The sequence below is a fragment of the Artibeus jamaicensis genome, unplaced genomic scaffold, assembly GCF_021234435.1.
Source record: "Artibeus jamaicensis isolate MK-2021 breed Jamaican fruit bat unplaced genomic scaffold, CSHL_Jam_final contig_475, whole genome shotgun sequence".
Taxonomy (NCBI): domain Eukaryota; kingdom Metazoa; phylum Chordata; class Mammalia; order Chiroptera; family Phyllostomidae; genus Artibeus; species Artibeus jamaicensis.
In genome coordinates this window covers 1,247,304-1,268,148 of record NW_026521852.1, presented here as the reverse complement: position 1 = coordinate 1,268,148, position 20,845 = coordinate 1,247,304, and the positions used below count along the sequence as shown (strand labels likewise).

Here is a 20,845-nt window from a genome sequence, read left to right as displayed (position 1 = left end):
AGCCAAAAGACAATAAGAAAAATCTATAAAATAATGTAAGAAAATTACTGCTCACCTAGGATTTAATAACCAATGAATATATCCTCTAAAACTAAGTGCAAACTAAACATGTTCTTATACAAAACCTGAGGGAACTTGTCACCAGTAGTGGAGACCTGTGCAGACTAAAAAACTAAAGGAAATCCATCAAGTGGAATGAAGATAATCTGAGTAAAACATGAAAATGCAAGAGGAAATGAACAGTGGCAAGGGTAAATGAATACTGACTTTACAAAAAAATAACTACAACATTTTTTAGGGTTTGAATTATATATAGAATACAAATGTATAATAGCAATAAACCAAAGGAAAGAAAGGGGTAACTTCGACTCAAAAGTTACAAGATTCTAGCAGTACTAAAAAGTGATAACAATGTCAATTTACATAAATGATTTATAGACTAATACTCCGATCTTTAGGGTCATCGTGAAAATTAAAAAGAATGTAAAAATTCCAAACTAATAAAGGAATTATAATGAATATTCGATCTAAAAGGCAACAAGAGAAAAAGATAAACAAAAAGAAACAAAATCAATGGGTGGAATAGAAAACTGATAGTAATAATAGAAACAATAATAATGTGTTTGATGCAAGCCCAATTATGTTAGTAATTACACGAAGTATTATTTGAATAATATTATTGAACTAGGTTAATAAAACAAATATTTGTTATTTATAAGATAAGAATAGTAAATAAGTGAAAGTAAAGGATGGAAAATATATTATGCAAACAATTACAAAAAAAGCTGGTACAATTTTATTATATACAAGTATAGTTTAATATAAAACAGTTACTCATCATAAAGAAGTCAGTTCAAAAGGAATATATCACAATCTAAAACCTATGTGCTCTTGAAAAATATCCTCAACCTATATGTAGCAAAAAAGGACATAAAGAAAAATAGACAAATCCACAATTAGATTTTGAGAATTCCACATATCTCTCTCAATAGCAAATAGAATAAGCAACCAAAAATTGGTAAGAATATAGAAGATCTGAACAACAATAAAACTTTTTAAAATGACAAGTAAGAACAAAATGGAGATGGAAAAATTTTTTCAATGTAGGGAGCATTGACCGTATGCTTGGCCCCAAATTGCTTTGTATTTCAGAAGGTTGAAATTATTCAGCACATGCTTTCTGACCACAATAGAATTAAACCTGATACCATATAATAAGATACCTATAAAAGTAAGTTTTAGGAGATTTAAGCTGCAGTACTACAAAGTCCTTTGGATCAAAAAATAAGAACTTGGTAGAACAAAGGATAAATTTTATATGTAGTGACCTTAAAATTCCATATAAAAACTTTGCTTACCCTAATAATAAACTGGGTCTTTTTTGAGTGCCTGGTAAGAGCTGTGTTACCTGCTCACATTTTACTTGAGTTATCCCTGGTAATGTCCCATGAGTTAGGTCAAGGATGCAGAAATAAATGGCACAACATATGAGAACCTAGAGCAACATGTGTACTGAGGGTGCAGGCAGTGGTAGTGCTGGGTGATGTAATGTGTTGCTTCAGGCACAAACATGGTGTGAAATAACTTTCCTACATTATCTCCCTTATTCCTCATAGGAATTTTATAAAATGCTCTGTTTTTATGCTCACTTTGTAGATGAGAAAATCAAGTTCAGAGGGATTAGAGACCTTGGACTCTAGGATGTGGTGGAACAGGCCCAAGTACCACTCAGAACTGCCATGAGAGGGAGGTTGTCCAAGCAACCCAAAGTCAAACAAAAGTCACCATACCAGGCCCTCACTTGTGATTATCAGAATAAGATCTTAACTGAAGTTGCACTTTAGGCATTTGTTAGCTCACCTAAAATTCAAAAGGAACTAAACTGATGTTTGTAAAGTTGATAAACAGCACAAAAAAAGAAAAAGGGAGTAATTTCATTCTGACTAACTTTATTGCTTTAAGAAAGAAGTGAAATGTTTCCAAGGTCACTAACATGTCCTGAAAGCTGTGGGAACAGGAACTCTGGGTGGCCTCTGTTGTGATTATCTCTGTTGTCCAATGTTTGCGTCCTGCTGTCCTTTGGTCTTGGCATGAGCAAAGGGAGACTCTTTCTGAGGGAAAATATCTTTATTTGGGGTGTGTCACAGAATGATATCACTGCTTATTCTCGCTTTGGCTTTCCTTCTTTACAAAAAAAGCAGTGTAATTTTCACAGTAATGCACTACTTGGTTAGTGTATTTAGTTAGTTGCCTGTAGTTATAATTTATATTGAAGTAAAATCAGTGTAGCAGTTTAGTTCCTTGGAAAATGCACAATAAGACTTGGTTTCCTAAATGTCATATTTAGGTGTTTGGGTCTGGGGAGAGAAGAATCGTCCAGTAAGCAATTGATTTCTAAATTTTAACAGCATTATTTAGCTAATATTTGAATGACATTTTCCTCCACAGAAAGTTCTCAAATTTCCAGTGTCACACCAACTCCTTAGAAACCCACCATGGTAGATGTTTCAGGTACCAAAGCACCATCAAGTCCTCAGAAACCCATCACAGTAAATGATTCATTCACAATAGCCAAAATAACCCCTGTGTCAAATGCTCTGTCTACAGAGACCCCTCCAGCAGCCCAGATTCCCACCATGGCAAATTCTTCTATTACACGAGCTATACCCAAAACCCAAAGGCTCACAACAGCAAAAGCTTCATTTACACAGAGTCTTCTGGGAACACAAAAGTTCACTGCTGTACGTGCTTCAGTGACTAAGTGTAGGGGACTGGCTTTCCTTGGCCTGGCAAATGTGACTCAGTTCTGTATGGGTGGGTGAGTTTCCATCACTACAGATGGGAAGTGGTGGGCAGGAGCCAGACCTTCAAATTGAGTTTTCCGGTGGGAATCAGGCCTAGAAAATACTTACAGACTGTTATGGCTTGCTCTTGCTAAAAATCCCTCACCCTGGTCTAAAGCAACAAATGTATATTGTTTATCCTCAAGGTAACTTCCAAAGCCTGTGTGAACTCTCCCAAGGACAGAGCTAATGAGCTTATCGCCATCCCCCTCTGCATGCTATTTTTATTTCCTTGATTGTACCTAGAATGTAGGTAATAATATTCTATGTGATAAATAATAAATCTTCCTATGATGTAAGACCCCAGGGAAAACAATAAAAGCCTGTCTAGGCAAGGGTCGAGGCGCTCCCCTCTTGAGGGAGTGGCCGAGGTACCATAGGCACTCTCCCCTTGAGAGAGTAGTCGTGCCTGTTCCCTTTTTCCACACAGGGTTGTTGTCACCTGTACATTGATTCTCATCATCAACCACAACAGGTGGACTCTGCTGGTCAGGGTCTGCAACAACTAAGAGTCTCCACACAACACAAAGACTGCCCTCTGCTCCTATTTCAGTAACACGGAGTACAGCTGTTCCCAGGGCAACCACACCTATTCATGCAAGAAGCACACCTACAGGAGAAAAGGAACCCCTTCTACAGGTGAGCTGGTGCTCTACACATTTCTGAGTATGAATCACATGTGTTATAGTGGAAATTTGAGCTTAACCAGGTTTACATAATTAAATAGTCGGTAATTTACTGTAGCCAGAGTTTTTTTCATATTAATGTTCCATGGTTTCTTCAGAGGCAGACCTGGATTGTGGTAAGGCAAATCTTTAAAAAAAAGAAAAAGGCCCCACAAAAACAATGCTAAGTTAAGGTTGGTGAAGAAATTCTGTTTTCTACATTAACTTTAGGGACTTGTTCAAGACCCTTCAAAGAAGCAAATATTTTCCATCTTTCAAGTTGATTTCTTGGTCTGGCTCATTGACACATCTCTCTCTCTCTCAATTGCTAATTTCCTAGTCAGATTCCCTAGAGTTGCCTATTTGGTAAAGCATCTCAACAGTGTCTTCTAAGTAAGTAACTGAACACACAGAGGTTTTTGTTTGTTTGTTTTTTTGTTTTGAAATAGTTCATAGTATTACAGGGCTCTTTAAATAAAGGCATTTTTTAAAAGGGGAATAAAATATGCTGTAGACTTCAGAAATACCTTTTGAGTGAATAAATAAACCCCCTCCTACTAATTAATGCTGTTTCAGATCACTGGGATGTTTTCTCGTTCATAGCTTGCCCTGTGTATAGCCATTTTTATAGACCTTCTTGTTCTCCGATAGATAGACTTATTTTATTTTATTTTGTTTTCTTACTTGAAAACTCTCAATAAAACTAAGCCAGGAAATATTTTTAAAATTATTTTAACATTTTTATTGAAGACAGTTCACATACAGAAAACTGCATAAAACATACATGTGTGGCCCAGTAACTTTTCTAAAGCAAATATTTGTGTAACCACCTCACATGTTAAGAAATAGAATACCAGCAACCCCTCAAATTTGCCCTGTCACTTTACAGATGCTCAGCCTGTCTTCTAACTTGTCAAGCCAGTGAAACTGTGAGTTTCTGCTCCTAACACCACGTGGCCTGGGGATTTCCCATAGCTGCATATGTGCAAATCTCTGTGCATGCAGTCCTCTCTCTTGGCTTTGATCCACTTCTGCCTGTGCTCACATTCATTTGTTCTCCGGGGCCTTGAAATCATTGTTATTGTTATTGTTATTTTTCAATATTTTGTCCAGATTTTGTAATAGCTATGTTGAAGTCTATTTTTCCATCACATAGATAATTATTAAAAACTTAAAACACTAGACATTATTGTTGAAATTATTTTTGTACATTTATGTATTCCATTAGGCAAAAAGCCAAATACACATAAATACTTAAAATGTCAGTTCATTTAGTTCCCCTATTTAACAGGTATTTTCAATTCCTGATTTAAGTCACTCTTCAATGGCATTAAATAATTGTCTTCTTTTTAAAGATTTTATTTATTTATCTTTAGAGGGAAAGGGAAGGAGAGAAGAAGAGAAATATCAATGTATGGTTGCCTCTCATGAGTCCCCTGCCGGGAACTGGCCCACAACCCAGGCGTGTGCCCTGACTGGGAATCAAACCGCGATCATATGGTTTGCAGGCCTGCGCTCAATCCACAGGCCTGCTATCCTCAAGCCCTGAGCTACACCAGCCAGGGCTTGAATAATTGTCTTTTTAAAAAATAGTTTTACACATAATGATTATATTTTGATAATGATTTAATGCATTACATAATTCTTATCTTAAAGCCTATTTGCCAGTATCCAGATACTTTTAAGAATTTAACCCTTACAAATATTACCATTACAGTTCCTTTGGAGATTTCTGCATTCCATTTTTCTCACCGTGAGTCAATTAAGGTCGAGACTGGTGTGCAAATTTTCTCTGTTTTTATTCTTATATTATATGTATGTACCTGTAAGTAGTACATTTTGTTTTGTATACTTTTTATAATTTACATAAATAGTATGTCATATTTACATTATCTAACTTGACTTTTTACACTCAACATTGGTGTTGGGACTTATATTGATAGAATGGTGCATTTAGATTTAATTATTTTTAACATTTGTATGTGGTGTCTGACTTTTAAAATTTTTATGACATCTCTGAGCCTAAAAGTTTTGTTGAATATATGCAATTTTAATAGATCAAGTCAAGGAGAAATATTTCACTTTACATAAATTTATTGTAGAGCTAACTTTATTAAAATATTTTTCTGCAAAAAATGCCAGAAAAAATTTCAAATTTAAATTAAACCTGAGTCAATTGTTACAATATAAATATATAACTAATTTTGGAATCAAATTTATTTTGGGGGGGTTAAATTTTATTTTTCAATTACAGTTGACATTTAATGTTATTATATATTAGTTTCTACTATATTGCACAGTGGTTAGACAACCATGATTTACAAAGTAATTCCCTGATATTTCAAGCTCCCACCTGGCACCATATTTATTATTACAATATTATTGTTTATATTTCCTATGGTGTACTTCATATCCCTGTGACTGTTTTGTAACTACCAATTTGTATCTCTTAATCTCTTTGCCTTTTTCACCCAGTTGCCCAATCTCCCACTTCTCCAGCAACCATCAGTTTGTTTTCTGTATCTATGTGTCTCTGTGTGTTGTGTTTGTTTATTTAGTTTGTTTTTTAGATTCTTCATATAAGTGAAACCATATGGCATTTTCCTTTATTTGGCTGACTTATTTCACTTAGCATAATAGCCTCTAGGTCCATCCATGCTGTTGCAAATTGTAAGATTTCATTTACTTTTATGGTCAAGTAATGTACAATTGTGTATAGGTACCACTGCTTTTTTATTTACTTGTCTATTGATAGGCACTTGGGTTCTTTCATATCTTGGCTATTGCTGCAATGAGTATAAGGATGCATATATTCTTTCAAATTAGTATTTTGTGTTTCTTCCGATACATAGAAGTAGAATCACTGAATTATAATGCAGTTTCACTTTTTATGTTTTGAGGAAACCCCATACTGTTTTCATAGTAACTGCACCAATTTGCATTTCCACCAATGATTTCCTTTTCTCCACATCCTCACTAGCACTTGTTGTTTGTTGACCAGTGTAAGGTTATATCTCATTGTGGTTTTATTCTGCATTTCTCTGATGATTGGTTTCAATGAGCATCTTTTCATTTGTCTATTGGCCACTTATTTGTATACCCTCTTTGGAGGATTGTCTATTTCAGGTCCTCTGTCCATTTTTAAATTAGATTTTTTAATTTTTTTCACTTGTACGAGTTCTTTATACATTTTGGATATTAACCCCTTTTCAGGTGTATTACAGTTAAATATTTTCTCTCATTCAGTACATTGTCATCTTTTTATCGATAGTTTTCTTTTTTGTACAAAAACATTTTAATGTGATGTTGTCCCATTTGTTTATTTTTTGTTTGTTTCTTTCCCTCGCTCAAGGATATATACTGGAAAAAAAAATTACTGAGAGAAACAACAGAGTTTATGACCCGTGTCTACTTTTAAGAGTTTTATAATTTCAAGTCTTTTTTTTTTTTTAATTTTATTTAGTTACTTTTCAAGTACATTTTTTTTTCTCTCCCCCCCCCCCCCGCCCGGTCTCCCCCCTCCCTCCCATTTCCCCCCCCCCAGTCCTCATCTCTGTGTCTTTCATACTTGTTCCTCAAAATCCCTCCCCCTTTTTCCCCTTAAGTTCCCTTCCCTCTCCCCCTCTGGTCGCTGCCCACTTGTTCTCTATTTCAGCGTCTTTGTTTTTATTCTGTTTGCTTGTTTGTTTTATTCTTTAGCTTCCTGTCAAAGGTGAGATCATATGGTATTTGTCCTTCAATGCCTGGCCTATTTCACTCAGCATAATGCTTTCCAGTTCCATCCATGTTGTTGCAAAAGGTAGTAGTTCCTTCTTTCTCTCTGCTGCATAAAATTCCATGGTGTATATGTACCACAATTTTTGGATCCATTCATTTACTGATGGGCACCTAGGTTGCTTCCAACTCTTGGCTATTGTAAATTGTGCTGCTATGAACATTGTGGTGCATAGGTTCTTTGAAATTGATGTTTTAGGATTCTTGGGGTATAATCCTAGCAGTGGAATTGCTGGGTCAAAAGGCAGGTCAATTTTTATTTTTCTGAGAAAATTCCATACTGTTTTCCATAATGGTTGTACCAGTCTACAATCCCACCAACAGTGAACTAAGGTCCCCTTTTCCCCACAACCTCTCCAACATTTGTTGTTTGTTGCTTTGTCTATTATAGCCATCCTGACTGGTGTAAAGTGGTATCTCATTGTGGTTTTAATTTCAAGTCTTACGTTAAAGTCTTTCATCCATTTTGAATTTATTCTTGTATATGCTATAAAATAGTGGTCTAGTTTTATTTTTTATATGTATCTGTCCAATGTCTCTCAATACTGTTTTTTGAGTTGTATTTTTACCCCATTGTGTATTCTTGTTTCCTTTGTCAGATACTAATTAACCATATAGGTATGGCCTTCTGTGCTCTTTATTCTGTTCCATTGATCCATGGATACATGTTTATTCTAGTACCATGCTATTTGGATTACTATAGCTGGTAGTATAGTTTGATCAGGTAGCACGATATCACCAACTTTGTATTTTAACTACAAAGTTAAACATTTTTATTAATTAAAAATGTTCTCTTCATTAAAAAAAGTGTTACATACTTTACTGGTTTAATGCTTACTCATATCTGAGAATATTAATAATTGTCTTTTATAAGCTCTATTCTGCTCTCTATAATCTGTTCATGATAATTCTGTTTAAATTTATTTAAATTTTTAAATTCATTGATTTTAGAGAGAAAGAGAGAGAGAGGCAGGGAGAGAGAGAGACATTAATTTGTTATTCCACTTACTTATGCATTCACTAGTTGCTTCTTGTATGTGTCCTGACTGGAGATAGAACCTACAACCTTGGCATATCTGGACAATGCTCTAACCAACTGAGCTATCTGGCTGGGCATTTATACACTGATTTTTTTAGGGTGAGACTAGCATAAAATGATTTAAGTTCTGTGTACACAGGGAGCTTGAACAGCGAGCAATTTTTTCTTATTTGGGGTTATATCGGATGCCCTAATTGTTTCCTTGTATCCATTTTCCCCTTCTTGCTTTAAGTAATAAAATTACTCTTACCCCTTTAAATATCAGCTACAGCCTTTCTTGGTGCAGGTTCCTAGTCACATTTCTAAAAAGGAAGCTGCTTATCTTCTACTTCCTCTTTGTCACATTACTACTAAAATGCTGACTCGGTGCTGACACACCAGCTTCTACAATGCTGATGAGAACAACACTTTAGGGGATGTTGGAGCAGCAAGGAGAAAGTGACCTGGCCCCTGGATGACCTTACAGGGCAGAGATGCTGACCAACCTGAATATGCTTCTGCCTCTGAACCATTGCATGAAAGAAATATAAACTTTTGCTTTTGCTCCCACATCTTAGCTCATACCCTAACAAATTCAGAGGACTCCCTAAATATCAGCATTTATTGCTGTCTTCTCTGTTGCTGACCAGTTTCATCTGGTATGAATCCTCCAATCTTTTACCCGCTTCTTTATTAATTTGAATGTTCACTGTGAAAGATGAAGAGATTACTGTCCTCTGCTTCTGCCTAAGCCCATCAGACTATTTCCATGGAAACATTGCTTTATATTGTCGGTAATGAGATCATTTCCTTTCTTTCTTGAAATGATTGCACCCATTCCTAGAAAGTAGAATGTTTATATTCACCTTCTGGCTTTAAGTGGAATGTTTCTCCTTCCTTTATGATGAATTAATCTTTGTATTTCCTTAAAAGGTGTGCTCACCCTATGTACTGAATAATTATAGGGTATATAAAATTACTCAAGGTGAAAATTTCATATTGATTAAAAATTAGTAAGGTAAAATTTCCAAACTATATGCCTTTTACTTATTTTTCTTGCTTTATTTGCACTAGTTGGAACCTCTAGTATGCCAGTATATTGCTGAATAGAAATGATGACAGTAGATACCTCTGCTTTGATCGCTAATTGTAAGGCAAAACATTCAGTGCTATTATTTGTGGGCTTTTTCATACATAGGTTTTATCACTTTGATAGCTCTCATCCCAAAGGTCAGAGAACTAACAGGAGAGCCCTACAAAATGCTACATACTTGAGCACCACAGAAATGACTGCTTATTGGGTCTATAAACACAGTGTGTACCTGGGAAATAAACATGACTGCCTACCCACTGTTGCTTCTGTTTTAATCATGTTTCTGGGGCCCAGACCTAACAAACATTTAAGATTCTAGGGCACAATTACTGAGGTAAGTTACTAAAGACTCATTTGCAGGAGAGTAATTAGAGAATTAGTCTCCTGCAAACTTAATGTGGTATTGCATGGTCCTTCCTCATAAGGATTTGTCCTCACTTTCCATGTAAGAACTAGTGAGAAAATTGCCAAGAAAAAAAAGAAGTAACTGGGCAAAAGACCATGACTTCCTATTGGAGTGGCTGACATCAGTCTTTGGATGATTTATTCTTGGTGTTTTTTGATTATATATCAAACAATACCCATGTTAGCTGACCCTTACCCTAAGAAACACCATAGTCTATCAACCCTCTTCACATGTTCCTTCAGGTCAGGACTTCCTCTCCTGTGGCTGCACTCCAACCTTGCTGCCCTATATGCCTCACTCTTAAGGAGGCACTTACTCTTAGGGTAAGTACTTATACAAGAATGAGAATGAGAATGTGTCCTTCTTTATCTTTGCATCCTAAGCATGTCTCTTATATCACCCTAGTCCTGGTCCTCCAGTAATTTTGAAGGGTAAGTACTGCCACTTAGCTCTGTTCTCCTGGGACTCTATAAGCCCCACTGCTACTAGGCAGCCATAACATGTAGAGAGCCAGTCACAGTTGAGTTTCTCTGTAATATCGGTCCCTGTCACTGGTACATTCCTTATTGCCTTAATAACTGGTACATCCTCAGGCTTCTTGTGGAGAAAATAGCTGGTGGGCCTTCTGGTTTTATAAAATGGATTACTCTTTCTACTTCTCTGAGCTTTGGATCACTTCTTTAGCTTGCCACAGCAATTCTGGCATCCCTCCACCATTTAACATTAACCATTATTTTTCTTAAATTTTCAAAAGCATCACAAAAAATATATCAAAACTGACTCCTATGTCACTTACCAGGGTGTTATTAGAGAGGGTGCCTATGCTGACAAACTCTCCATTACTCAGCTTAAAGACCCCCTTCTAGGAACACTCTCCTGTTCCTAACACATGCTAAGCAGGTCCCCCACATCCTGCATGTACGTGTAAGTCCTCTCTTCCCCTAGCATGTCTGGCACATGCTTAGTCAGTTCATGTGCAGAAGTGACTACAGGTATTTATCTGAGGGCTGGAGGGGAGGTGTGAGCAGGTCTCGATGTGAGCAATTATGGCCTTATAAGATATTTTACACATTTGATTCCTTTTCATGGTCTTCAAGTAATAAGGGCACTATCTTATAACAAAGGGCAGTGGGCCAATTATACAGGCTTTTTGGGTACAGGGGAATCTGGGGTTCAGGGTTCTGTAGTGCATCTACTGAGATATCCTCATGTGAAGTCTAAAGAAACCACTCCTTCCATAAGGGCCCTGTCTTTTAGTAGAAGACATGTTGGGGCTAAGAATTCATCCCTTACTGAAGGGAATGAATTTTTATGATTCATTCATAAAAATGTTATTTTATGATTATATTCTGAGCCTGACTATTAGCATGAATAGCTTCCTGGCTACCTGAGATATTGACAGGAAGGCCTTCTGGCTTTCACACTTAGATCTGAATTGTGATTAATTGCCTCGCCTTTTCATTTTCAGCTAAGGGGCACTGAGCCTGTATTAATGACACTAAGTCACCCAATTTTGCAACCATCATTGCTGTTTCTGCTGCTCCTCTCAAATGACAGAGATATTAAACAAGCCAATGCATCTCCTTGTATCCATGTCCCATGACAACTTACCAGGTGAAAATGTTCATAGCTGCAATGCCAGAACTATCAACACTTTACCTACTACCAGTGATGGAGTCATCATGATTGCCAGTTGGCTGGTGGGTGATCCAATCCTAGAATCCCATTCTTAAAGTTTGCTTTCGAGGTCCACTTGTAGTACAAACTGTCTTCAATCAGTTTTTTCCAGAAGGGATTCAGAGGTATGTAAATTTTTGATGGTGTGCTTTTTAGGGAAAAAAAGAGAATAAAGCAGCACAGCAGAGGAGGAAAAAGCTGAGCAAGTTAGTGTCGCCTTCAGTGATCAATAGCGAACTCTTGAGAGTAAAATGCACCACAGAATCATCCAGATTTGAGGCAAGGAATGAGGACTTTTCTATCCCAAAATTAGTTGAGCATTGGCTGCTCTACAGGACAGGGTGTAACTTCTGAGGCACATTAGAATGAAGAGGCTCCTGTCATTTCAGTACAATATCTGGAGAAGATCACAGGTCTATGCCATTAACAGTAGCACCAGAAGCATCTGCAGGAGGGCATACCATCAGATAAAGCCAAATAATGTTGATTTACCCCCAAATGGCTGGTTTATTGTCCTGACAGGAAGCCAATATTGACTAAAAAGTGGAAAATATTTTGGTATGAAGAAAAAGCTTGTATTTTAAAATCAGTCTTGGGTTCAGAATTTGCCTTAGCCACTAATTGTCTGAAAGGTTTGAGGGCAGTTTACTTAATCCATATAATCCTGTATCCTCATATATATGCAAGGAGGTTGGTAAGAGCTATGCCACAGGGTTTTTCTTGAAGATTAATTGTGATATTTTATGTGAAGTTCTGCTGCACTACATAATGAAAGATTAAAAGAAGGTTTCTGGTTAATGATTTAAATTACTTCTCCTATTGTAGTTACTCTTTTTAAAGGAAGTAACTATTTAGTGGATTTGTTTTCTTTTCTTTCTAAAAAGTTGAAATTTAATTGTGATTTCCTCAGTATTCCAAAGAATTTCACTCAGTTATATTTGGTAAATCTTCTTATTTGTTTTCGAGAGAGAAGTATTTTGGTTATTATTGGTATGTAGCAGTCATTCCACCTCAGCTGAGTAGTGAAGATCATGTTAGGACAACTTCTGGAGCTTACCCTTTTGTTCTAAATAAGTATTGAAACACAGATATCCACCATTGGTGGGCAAGATATAGAATTCACGTTAGTAGTTTCATTTGTGCCACTTAAAGAGACAATTTAGGAAATGATGTGGATGAACACTCAGGCAGTCTCAGATATTTAAGAGAAACTTAGCCTTGGGGTTAACAATTCATGCAGAACAAATGTACCTTCCATTCATTTGTCTCTTAGCATCATCCAAATATTTGAAAAGTCATACAAAATCTTCCTTTCTTCTTTATCACACCCTAGTATCTAACTTTCATTGTATGTATTTTCTGTACAAATACAAATAAGAATAATTCCCACACTAGAATAGTTTCATAGAGTGAATCATTTGGTGTTTTACGTACATCAGCAAACCCAGAAAGTAAAGAAGTTCTCACCGAAGTATTATAAGAATAATTATTCTTTGGACTGCATCTTGGAGAATTTTCACACTTACAGATCCATATTAGTCTCTTTTGGCTAGACCATAGGCTAACTAAAAAGAAATTTAATTTTCTATATTAAAATTTTATTCTATGATTCATACCTCCAAATTAAAGGAAAACTTTCCTGGACAAGTACTGTTTTTCAGACATTTTATTTTCTTCCATGCTATGATTTGTCATTCCTGGAGTGCCTACTACATAACCTGTGCAGCAGGCCCTGCAATCCTTGTACCTTTTACCTTTGTTTACTCAGAGAGGAATTATGTGTATATCCAGAAAGAAACTTATTACATGTACCATCTGAAGAGAAACAAAGTCCCGACTTTACAACAGTAAATTTGTACAGAACCCCAGAGGCCCACTTTATAATAGTAAATTTGTACAGAACCCTGGAGGGCCCAAGACTTTTCTTCCTAAGTAAAGAGAACCTTATCAGCTTGGCCTGACAGATCTATGCTTAACATCTGGTCTTCCAGTCACTCCCACAGCCCCTCCTCTTTAGTGATGCAGTGCTGGGAACTTTACCAAGGCTGAATTGCTTGGCTTAGGAATCATTTCAACTGTTACTGAATTTTACTTCATCTTTATTCAAGGTGTCTGAGAGGGCTGAGCCCCACAGTGGCACCTCTGAGACTCTCCACCATGTCCCCCAAGTTGCAGAGCATTCTCCAAGCCCTGTACTTCCTTGGCATCTTGACCTTACTACTGTGCTCCTCTGGTCTGTGTGGTAAGTACAGTGGTTATGGAGGAAAGGAGGTAGTTTCTCTAAGATATAGAGAAAAATACCAATCGATAATTCATCAAATGTAATCAAATGGTGGTAAGGTATAATCCTTTATTTGTATTTTTTAATTTTTTATTGTATTTTTCATTACTATTTAGTCCCCTTATACCCCCTTCCCCTTCAATCACCACACTGTTGTCAATGTTTATGAGTCCTTTCCTTTTTGCTCAATCTCTCCACTCCCTAACCTGTTACTCCCCCTACCCCCATCTATCATCCTGCTCTCTATGAGTCTGTCTCTGGTTTCCTTGTTAGTTCAGTTTGTTCATTAGATTCTACATATGAGTGAAATCATATGGTATTTGTCTTTCTCTAATTGGCTTATTTCACTTAGCATAATGTTCTCCAGATCCATCTATACTGTCACAAAGGATAATATTTTCTTCTTTTTAACAGCCAAGTAGTATTCCATTGTGTAAATGTCCCATAGTTGTTTTGTCAACTCATCTACTGATGGACACTTGGGCTGCTTCCATATCTTGGTGATTGTAAATAATGCTGCAATGAACATAGGGTTACTTATGTTCTTTGAATTAGTGTTTTGAGTTCCTTTGGATATATTCCCAGAAATGGGATCACCGGGTCAAAAGGCAGATCAATTTTTAATTTCTGAGGTATCTCCATACTGCCTCCCACAGTGGCTTCACCAATGTGCATTCCCACCAACAGCGCACAAGGGTTCCCCTTTCTCCACATCCTCATCAGCACTTGTTTCTTGATTTATTGATGATAGTCATTCTTACAGGTATGAGGTATATAACCTTTTTGAAAGAAGACAATGAACTGTGTTATTAATAAAAGTGAATATTTTAAAATAGAAAAGAAGTTCTAGATAGAGGCTATTATTATGTCTAGAATAATTGTGTGGATAGGTAAAAATCCTTGTGAGGCTGCTTCAGCAAGAAATAATCATTAATTTTCAAATCAATTTCTTACATTTAAATGCTCCAGAATGCTTAAAACATATTTATTTTCCAAATAGGTTAATTATGCCATCTATAATCTTAATTAGTGATTGATTGGGAAAAAATCAGTAAAGCAAAGTTATTGTCTGCTATCACAAACAGTAAAATTTTTAGAGTAAAATATAGGACACTTTGAAAACTGTAAGCCATTATATCAATGTATAGCATTGTTATTGAAATATAGAAAAATTTTTACAAACAAAGGAGAAAATAAAAGGGTGTGGGAGAACTTAACCAGAACTGGTTGAAGATTGTTATAAAAGTTAATTTGTTGTTATATATATTTTAAATATTTATTTATTTATTTATTTATTTATTTATTTATTTATTTATCTTTAGAGGGGAAGGAGAGGGGGAGGGAAATATCAATGTGTGGTTGCCTCTAGTGCGTTCCCTGCTGGGAACTGGCCTGCAGGGAACTGGCTTGCAACCCAGGCATGTGCCCTGACTGGGAATTGAACCGCGATCCTCTGGTTTGCAGACCTGTGCTCAATCCACTGAGCTACACCAGCCAGGGCTAATTTGTTGTTATATTTTTAAATAGAAATGACCTTTAAGCAAACTATTTTTCTCTTGTGCTAGCTAACATATTTTACACAAGAAAACTAATTTTAATAACAAAGAAATTTTTATGCTTATTTCCTGAAAACAGCTATTATGGCATAGAAATTTAGGATTTAGAATAGCTTAGAGGGGAAAATCCTGACTCTAAAATAATAGCTGAATGCACTTATGTGGGCTAGCAGATTGATTTAAAAGTGAGGAAGTCATGCTTTCTCTATCAGTGAGAGTGATAAGGGGGAAAGCATGCGTTTATTAAGGAAAAATTTTTATTTGAAAGGTGACTTTTCACATCAAATGCAGAACTGTACTAGCTTAGGTTATAGAATTAGTGTATAAAAAATGTTCTGTTTGCAACTTTCAGGTCTCCAACGCTATCTCTGAGGTCTCCTCTCTTGAAGTCTGAGGTGCAGAAGGAGGATTTATCAAGTTTATTAACATCTTTAAATTATGTCTTCATATTTCTGTCTCATTGTCTGTTTTTCTTTGGTTTTTCCCATTACCTTTGGCCTCATACCTCTGAAATGGCATGTAATGTCTGTCAGCTTTGACCTATATCTCCCTTTCTGACTATGCTTCCCCTTTACTTCTCAGTAACAATCTTCTGATTCCAGAAACTTTGCTCATTGACTCAGTATTGATTTGTCTCTACTATCTCATCAGCTACTGGACTTCTGCCCATCCTTCAAGATATTTCTCCAACTTATTCTTGGAAACCTTCCCCCATAGAACTCTTTTCCAGTTCTAGTCTTTGGAACTTGTGTAGCTGGTGTTGTGGTATAACTATTTAAATAGCTCTATCTTATCTTTCTAAGTACATTGCAAGTATGGCCCTTAATATTACCTGAAAAGCCTAGTACAGAACTTCATGTATATGTTTATTCATAAAAATTAAGTTATTTTTTATATTTCTATGAAGGTACTTATCTGAGGTTCAGAAAAGGCTACATGGAAGCTGTTGACTTATATACAGGTGAATTAAACAGAATTTACCTTGGAATTGCTTTTACAATGCTTTCTGAACCTCCCAGAGTTGAAGCTTTGGGAGTTGCAGAAATAAGATAAACAGTATTTGCCCTGAGATGATTCTTGGCCTTGCAAGTGTTTAAAGCTTGTTTTCTCTCTCCTGTGAGTTCATTTGTGTTTTTGGGTACTTCATCATCACCGAGGATGTGCTAACTGCAATTCTTGGGATATGGTCAAATCCGTCTCTGATTCTGGTTGACCACTTACTCTTTCACTCTTTCTTGTCTCTAGATATCTGATGACTCCTAGAGCTTTTTTTTTCCTTTTTAACTGAGGCCTTCTTCTCATTTTTGGTGGTCCTTTGGATAGGCCTGAAGACAACTCCACCCTCTTTGTCTTTCTAAAGGCAACCCAGCTCTAATCCATGGGGAGTCCTTACTCATGCTCAATTCTGAATAATGTCAGGAATACAGACCATTCTCAAAGCAGCAACAATCTGTCCTTCTTTGCTCTTATCATCAGAGCCACCAGACAGCTTGTCTAGTGCTTCTTCCAAACTGAAAAGAGACCTATCAGGCTTTCACAACGTGAACGTGTGAGGGAGAAACACATTCACATATCAGCCTCCTCTGGGGCCAGGGGTAGTGTTCACAGGATATCAAAAGCTTTAGAAAAATTATTCTTTTAAAAATTTAACTTAAACTGGTTCTGAGGCACTTTCTTCTTTAATTATGGGGTATTACTTGACATTGAGAGTACCAAGAAGAATATTGCTCTAATCCCTAAGTTTTGTTCACACCACTGGCACTTATGTAGAATATTTTATCCCTTTAATGTTGTATTTCCTTTTCTCTAGAATGGACATGATGATAATACTGTCTCAAAGCATGAGTGTGAGGGTTAAATAGTTATAAATGATTATAAAATAATTTCATAAAATCATTTCACCAAAAATCATAAAATGATTAACACAGTGGTAAAGAATTGAACAAATCATTCCCAGTAATTTTGTCAAGGAAATAAAATACACCTCAGCATTATAATTTAATGACTTAGTTCTGTCAAGTGAGAGAAGTCCCTCAATCTGAATTGTTAATTAAATTAAACTCTAGCTCATTCTCTTCCACCTTTTTCTTTCACCATTCAAGATTGCAGTAGCCCTCCTAGTATTGCCCATGGATCTCATCACGATGCGAGTTCATTCTTTTCCTTTACAACTGTGGTGCTCTATGAATGTGATGAAGGATATGTTCTGGTTGGAGACTCCAAAATCACCTGCAGAAATTCACGATGGTCATCTCCAGCCCCTAAATGTAAAGGTAACTTCAACTTTACTGATTGCTCTTGCTAAGAAGATAGAACCAACATGAAAGTTGTAGTAGAGTCTCCCTGCAGCCAGAAGCATCACTTAGAATTTTGTATTTTATTTATTTATTCATTTCATGTAGTTAATGCTAATACATGGACACAGTAGAATATATTTTTTTAATATTAAATTTTATTTAGTTACTTTTCAAGTACATTTTTTTTTTATCTATTTCTCCCATCCCACCCCCGCCCCCCCGCCCGGTCTCCTACGAACTCATCACCCAGTTAATCCCACTGTTACTAGCAGGTATGTTTTCAAGGTAATTTATAGGGCCACTTTTGCTTTGCCTTAATAAAATTTTTAATTTAAATGTAACATACTACAGAACTTTGCACAAATCTTAGGTGTACAGGTCAATGATTATCATAAAGTGAGTTAACCCACGAAACTATCACCCATGTTAAGAAGCACTGGCATTACCAACACCTTAGAAATGTTCCACATGTCCTCTTCCATTTACTCCTCAAAGGAGGTCTCTATTCTAACACCATAGATTAATTTTGCCAACCTTTTAACTTCATATAAAGAAAAGCATGCACATACTCTATTGTGCCTAGCTTCTTTCCTTAACATTATATTTTAGAAAATCATCTATGTTCTTACATGTAATGACAGTTTATTCATTTTCATTTATTTATTTGGACAAATAGAGTACATTTTATGTATCTTATAAAAGTTTGAACTTTTTAATATTTTAGGCTATTATGGGTAATACTCTTATGTGCATGTTTCTTGGTACAAATGTGTCAACATTTCTGATAGGAATAAACTTAGGAGTTGAATTACCATTTCATAGAGTATGCACTTATTTGTTTTAGTAGATGATACTAAATCTTGTTCATAAGTGGTTACAACAATTTACATTTCTACCAGTAGCATATAAGTGTTCAAGTTTTGATAAATAGAAGTTCTACATTTCAATTAATTCTATTTATTATTTCTATTTAGTTCTATCTTTTTCTAAACATTGGAGCTTTTTGTGTCCTGTTTAAGAAATATTTGCCTACAACAAGGTCACAAAAATATATTCACCTGTGTTATCTCCCAGACCTTTATTGTTTTACCTTTCACATTCATACAACCAATGAACTTGGAATATTTCTCTAGGTTCATGGTGGAAAGTAGAAGTCAACATTTGTTTTTCCCTAATCAATAATCAATGAACCCTGTACAACTTATTAAATGGACCATACTTTTCACACTTCTCTTCAGTGCTACCTTTCTCATAATTCAAGTGTCCATGTATGTATGTTTCTGCTTCCGCAACCATCTTCTCATTATGAAGTTGACCTGATTAAAAATTTCTGGTTGACCACTAAGGTTAAGATTGCCTTTTGTTTTTTTAGTCTCACTGTAAATAGCAACTGAAGAGGCTCATTCCTCTCCATTGTCTTCATTTAATATAGGAAGATGTTAAGGGTATGAAATTTAAAATTATGTGCTTAGAATTATGAAAAGAGTAAGTAAGGTTTTGAGATATAGTAACTTTGAAAACTCAGATTATAGGACCATAATACTTAAGTTAATAATTTGCCACCTAAAAGCTATTCAACCTGAGCCAAGTCGCATAAACTGCCTGTACCTAATTTTCTCTCTAACAAAATGGAAATTATGATAGTGTTATAATAGTGTTTTATACTGATAGTAGTATGTAAATTATTATTATTAATTTTATTGTTACAATAATACAGTAGAAGTAAAGAACAACTTTCATCATGCAGGTCTAATTCATTATCAGTGTTTTTCACCCCTCAGTATTCTCTACTATTGTAAGAACTTAATCAGAGAATCACAAGATGATCAAAATTGTGTTTCCATAACAGCTCTGTGTCTGAAACCAGAGATAGAAAATGGAAATCTGTCTGTGGATAAGAATCTGTACATTGAGCTTGAAAATGTCACCATCCAGTGTGACATTGGCTATGGTATTGTCAACAATCAAAGTATCACCTGCTCAGAAAACAGGACCTGGTACCCAGAGGTGCCCACATGTAAGTGGGTAAGTGGCACACACTTCAGGGTATTATATCACATTCTGAAAATGGCAGCCTGCTCCAGAGCACTATCCCAGCCAACACTGATGAGATCTGACTTCTGTCAGGACTCATTTCTGTGTTGTTTATATCTCTTTGGAATCAGTAATTTCATCCTCAAAGCACTTGGTGAGTTCATTAAGGCAATTTCCCATTATCTCATTTAATGGCAAACAAAAAAAAAACAAAGCCTTTAGATAAGAGGAGAGAGTAACAAAGATCCAGGTAATGTGGCTCCAGCCCTGTATTTTCTACCATAAGTGCTAAGCTTTTGTATAGCCATCAAAACCCCTTCTGTTTTCCCAAAAGATGCCCTGGGTGTCTTTGGCAGCACATTGGTCTGGACCCTAGGATGAACATTTTGCTGAGACACAAAGTATCTTAGATTTCATACATCAGTCCTGGGAAGGGCCACAATACTCCAATTTTGCTATCATCACTGAGGCATCCTGAAAGACTCTTCTACCTTTACAGTTTGAAGAGCTGCCTCTCAAAACCCACCCTTTTATCTCTTTTAGGAAGTCCATAATGGCTGTGAACAAGTGGTAGAAGGTGGCAAACTCTTGCAGTGTCTCCCAAACCCAGAGGATGTGAAAATGGCCCTGGAAGTGTATAAACTGTCTCTGGAGATTAAGCGACTCAAACAGGAGTAAGACTTGAAAAGGAACATCAGTTAGAAATCATCACATCCATTTCCCCTCACTCATTCCACACCCTAGTCCCCCACCAAATAAAGTATTAAGTACATTTTTCTTATTAGCAACTCTACTGTTTCTTAAGCACTATTATTCGATGAAAAAATCACCTTTTGCTTTTGTGGATTTGGTGGAATGGCAGAAATAAATATTTACCTGTCAAAGATCCAGTGTCTTTGTTTCCACTTTGATTCCTGTGTAATAAAATATTAGGGTCCTATATGAATACTTCTCTACTTAATGTTGTTTTCTATTTTACCATATTTGGGAGAATATTTGGTCCTTAAATATACATACTTGTGCCTTGTCTGAGGTGTCTTTACCCTACATTTTCACTGGTTATTCATCTTTCAATGCCCATGTCAAATACAACACCTTCCTCTAAGTCTTCGCCTTTCTCTCCCTATTGACCATCAGTATTTGTCTGGAACAACTTCTCACTTCCCTCTTCTTATTTAAGGTACACGTGTTTTTTGCACAA

At 36.1% G+C, this 20,845-nt stretch overlaps 1 protein-coding gene across 1 annotated transcript; it reads left to right on the top strand.

Moving 5' to 3' along the window:
• Positions 1 to 13,515: 13,515 nt before the first annotated feature.
• LOC119056837 (apolipoprotein R-like) lies at positions 13,516 to 20,525 on the top strand. Its single transcript, XM_037155405.2, has 4 exons — positions 13,516 to 13,718; positions 17,416 to 17,586; positions 19,460 to 19,635; positions 20,188 to 20,525. The coding sequence occupies exons 1-4, from the start codon at positions 13,634 to 13,636 to the stop codon at positions 20,320 to 20,322; spliced, it is 567 nt and encodes a 188-aa protein (XP_037011300.2). The 5' UTR covers positions 13,516 to 13,633; the 3' UTR covers positions 20,323 to 20,525.
• The last annotated feature ends 320 nt before the right edge of the window (positions 20,526 to 20,845 follow it).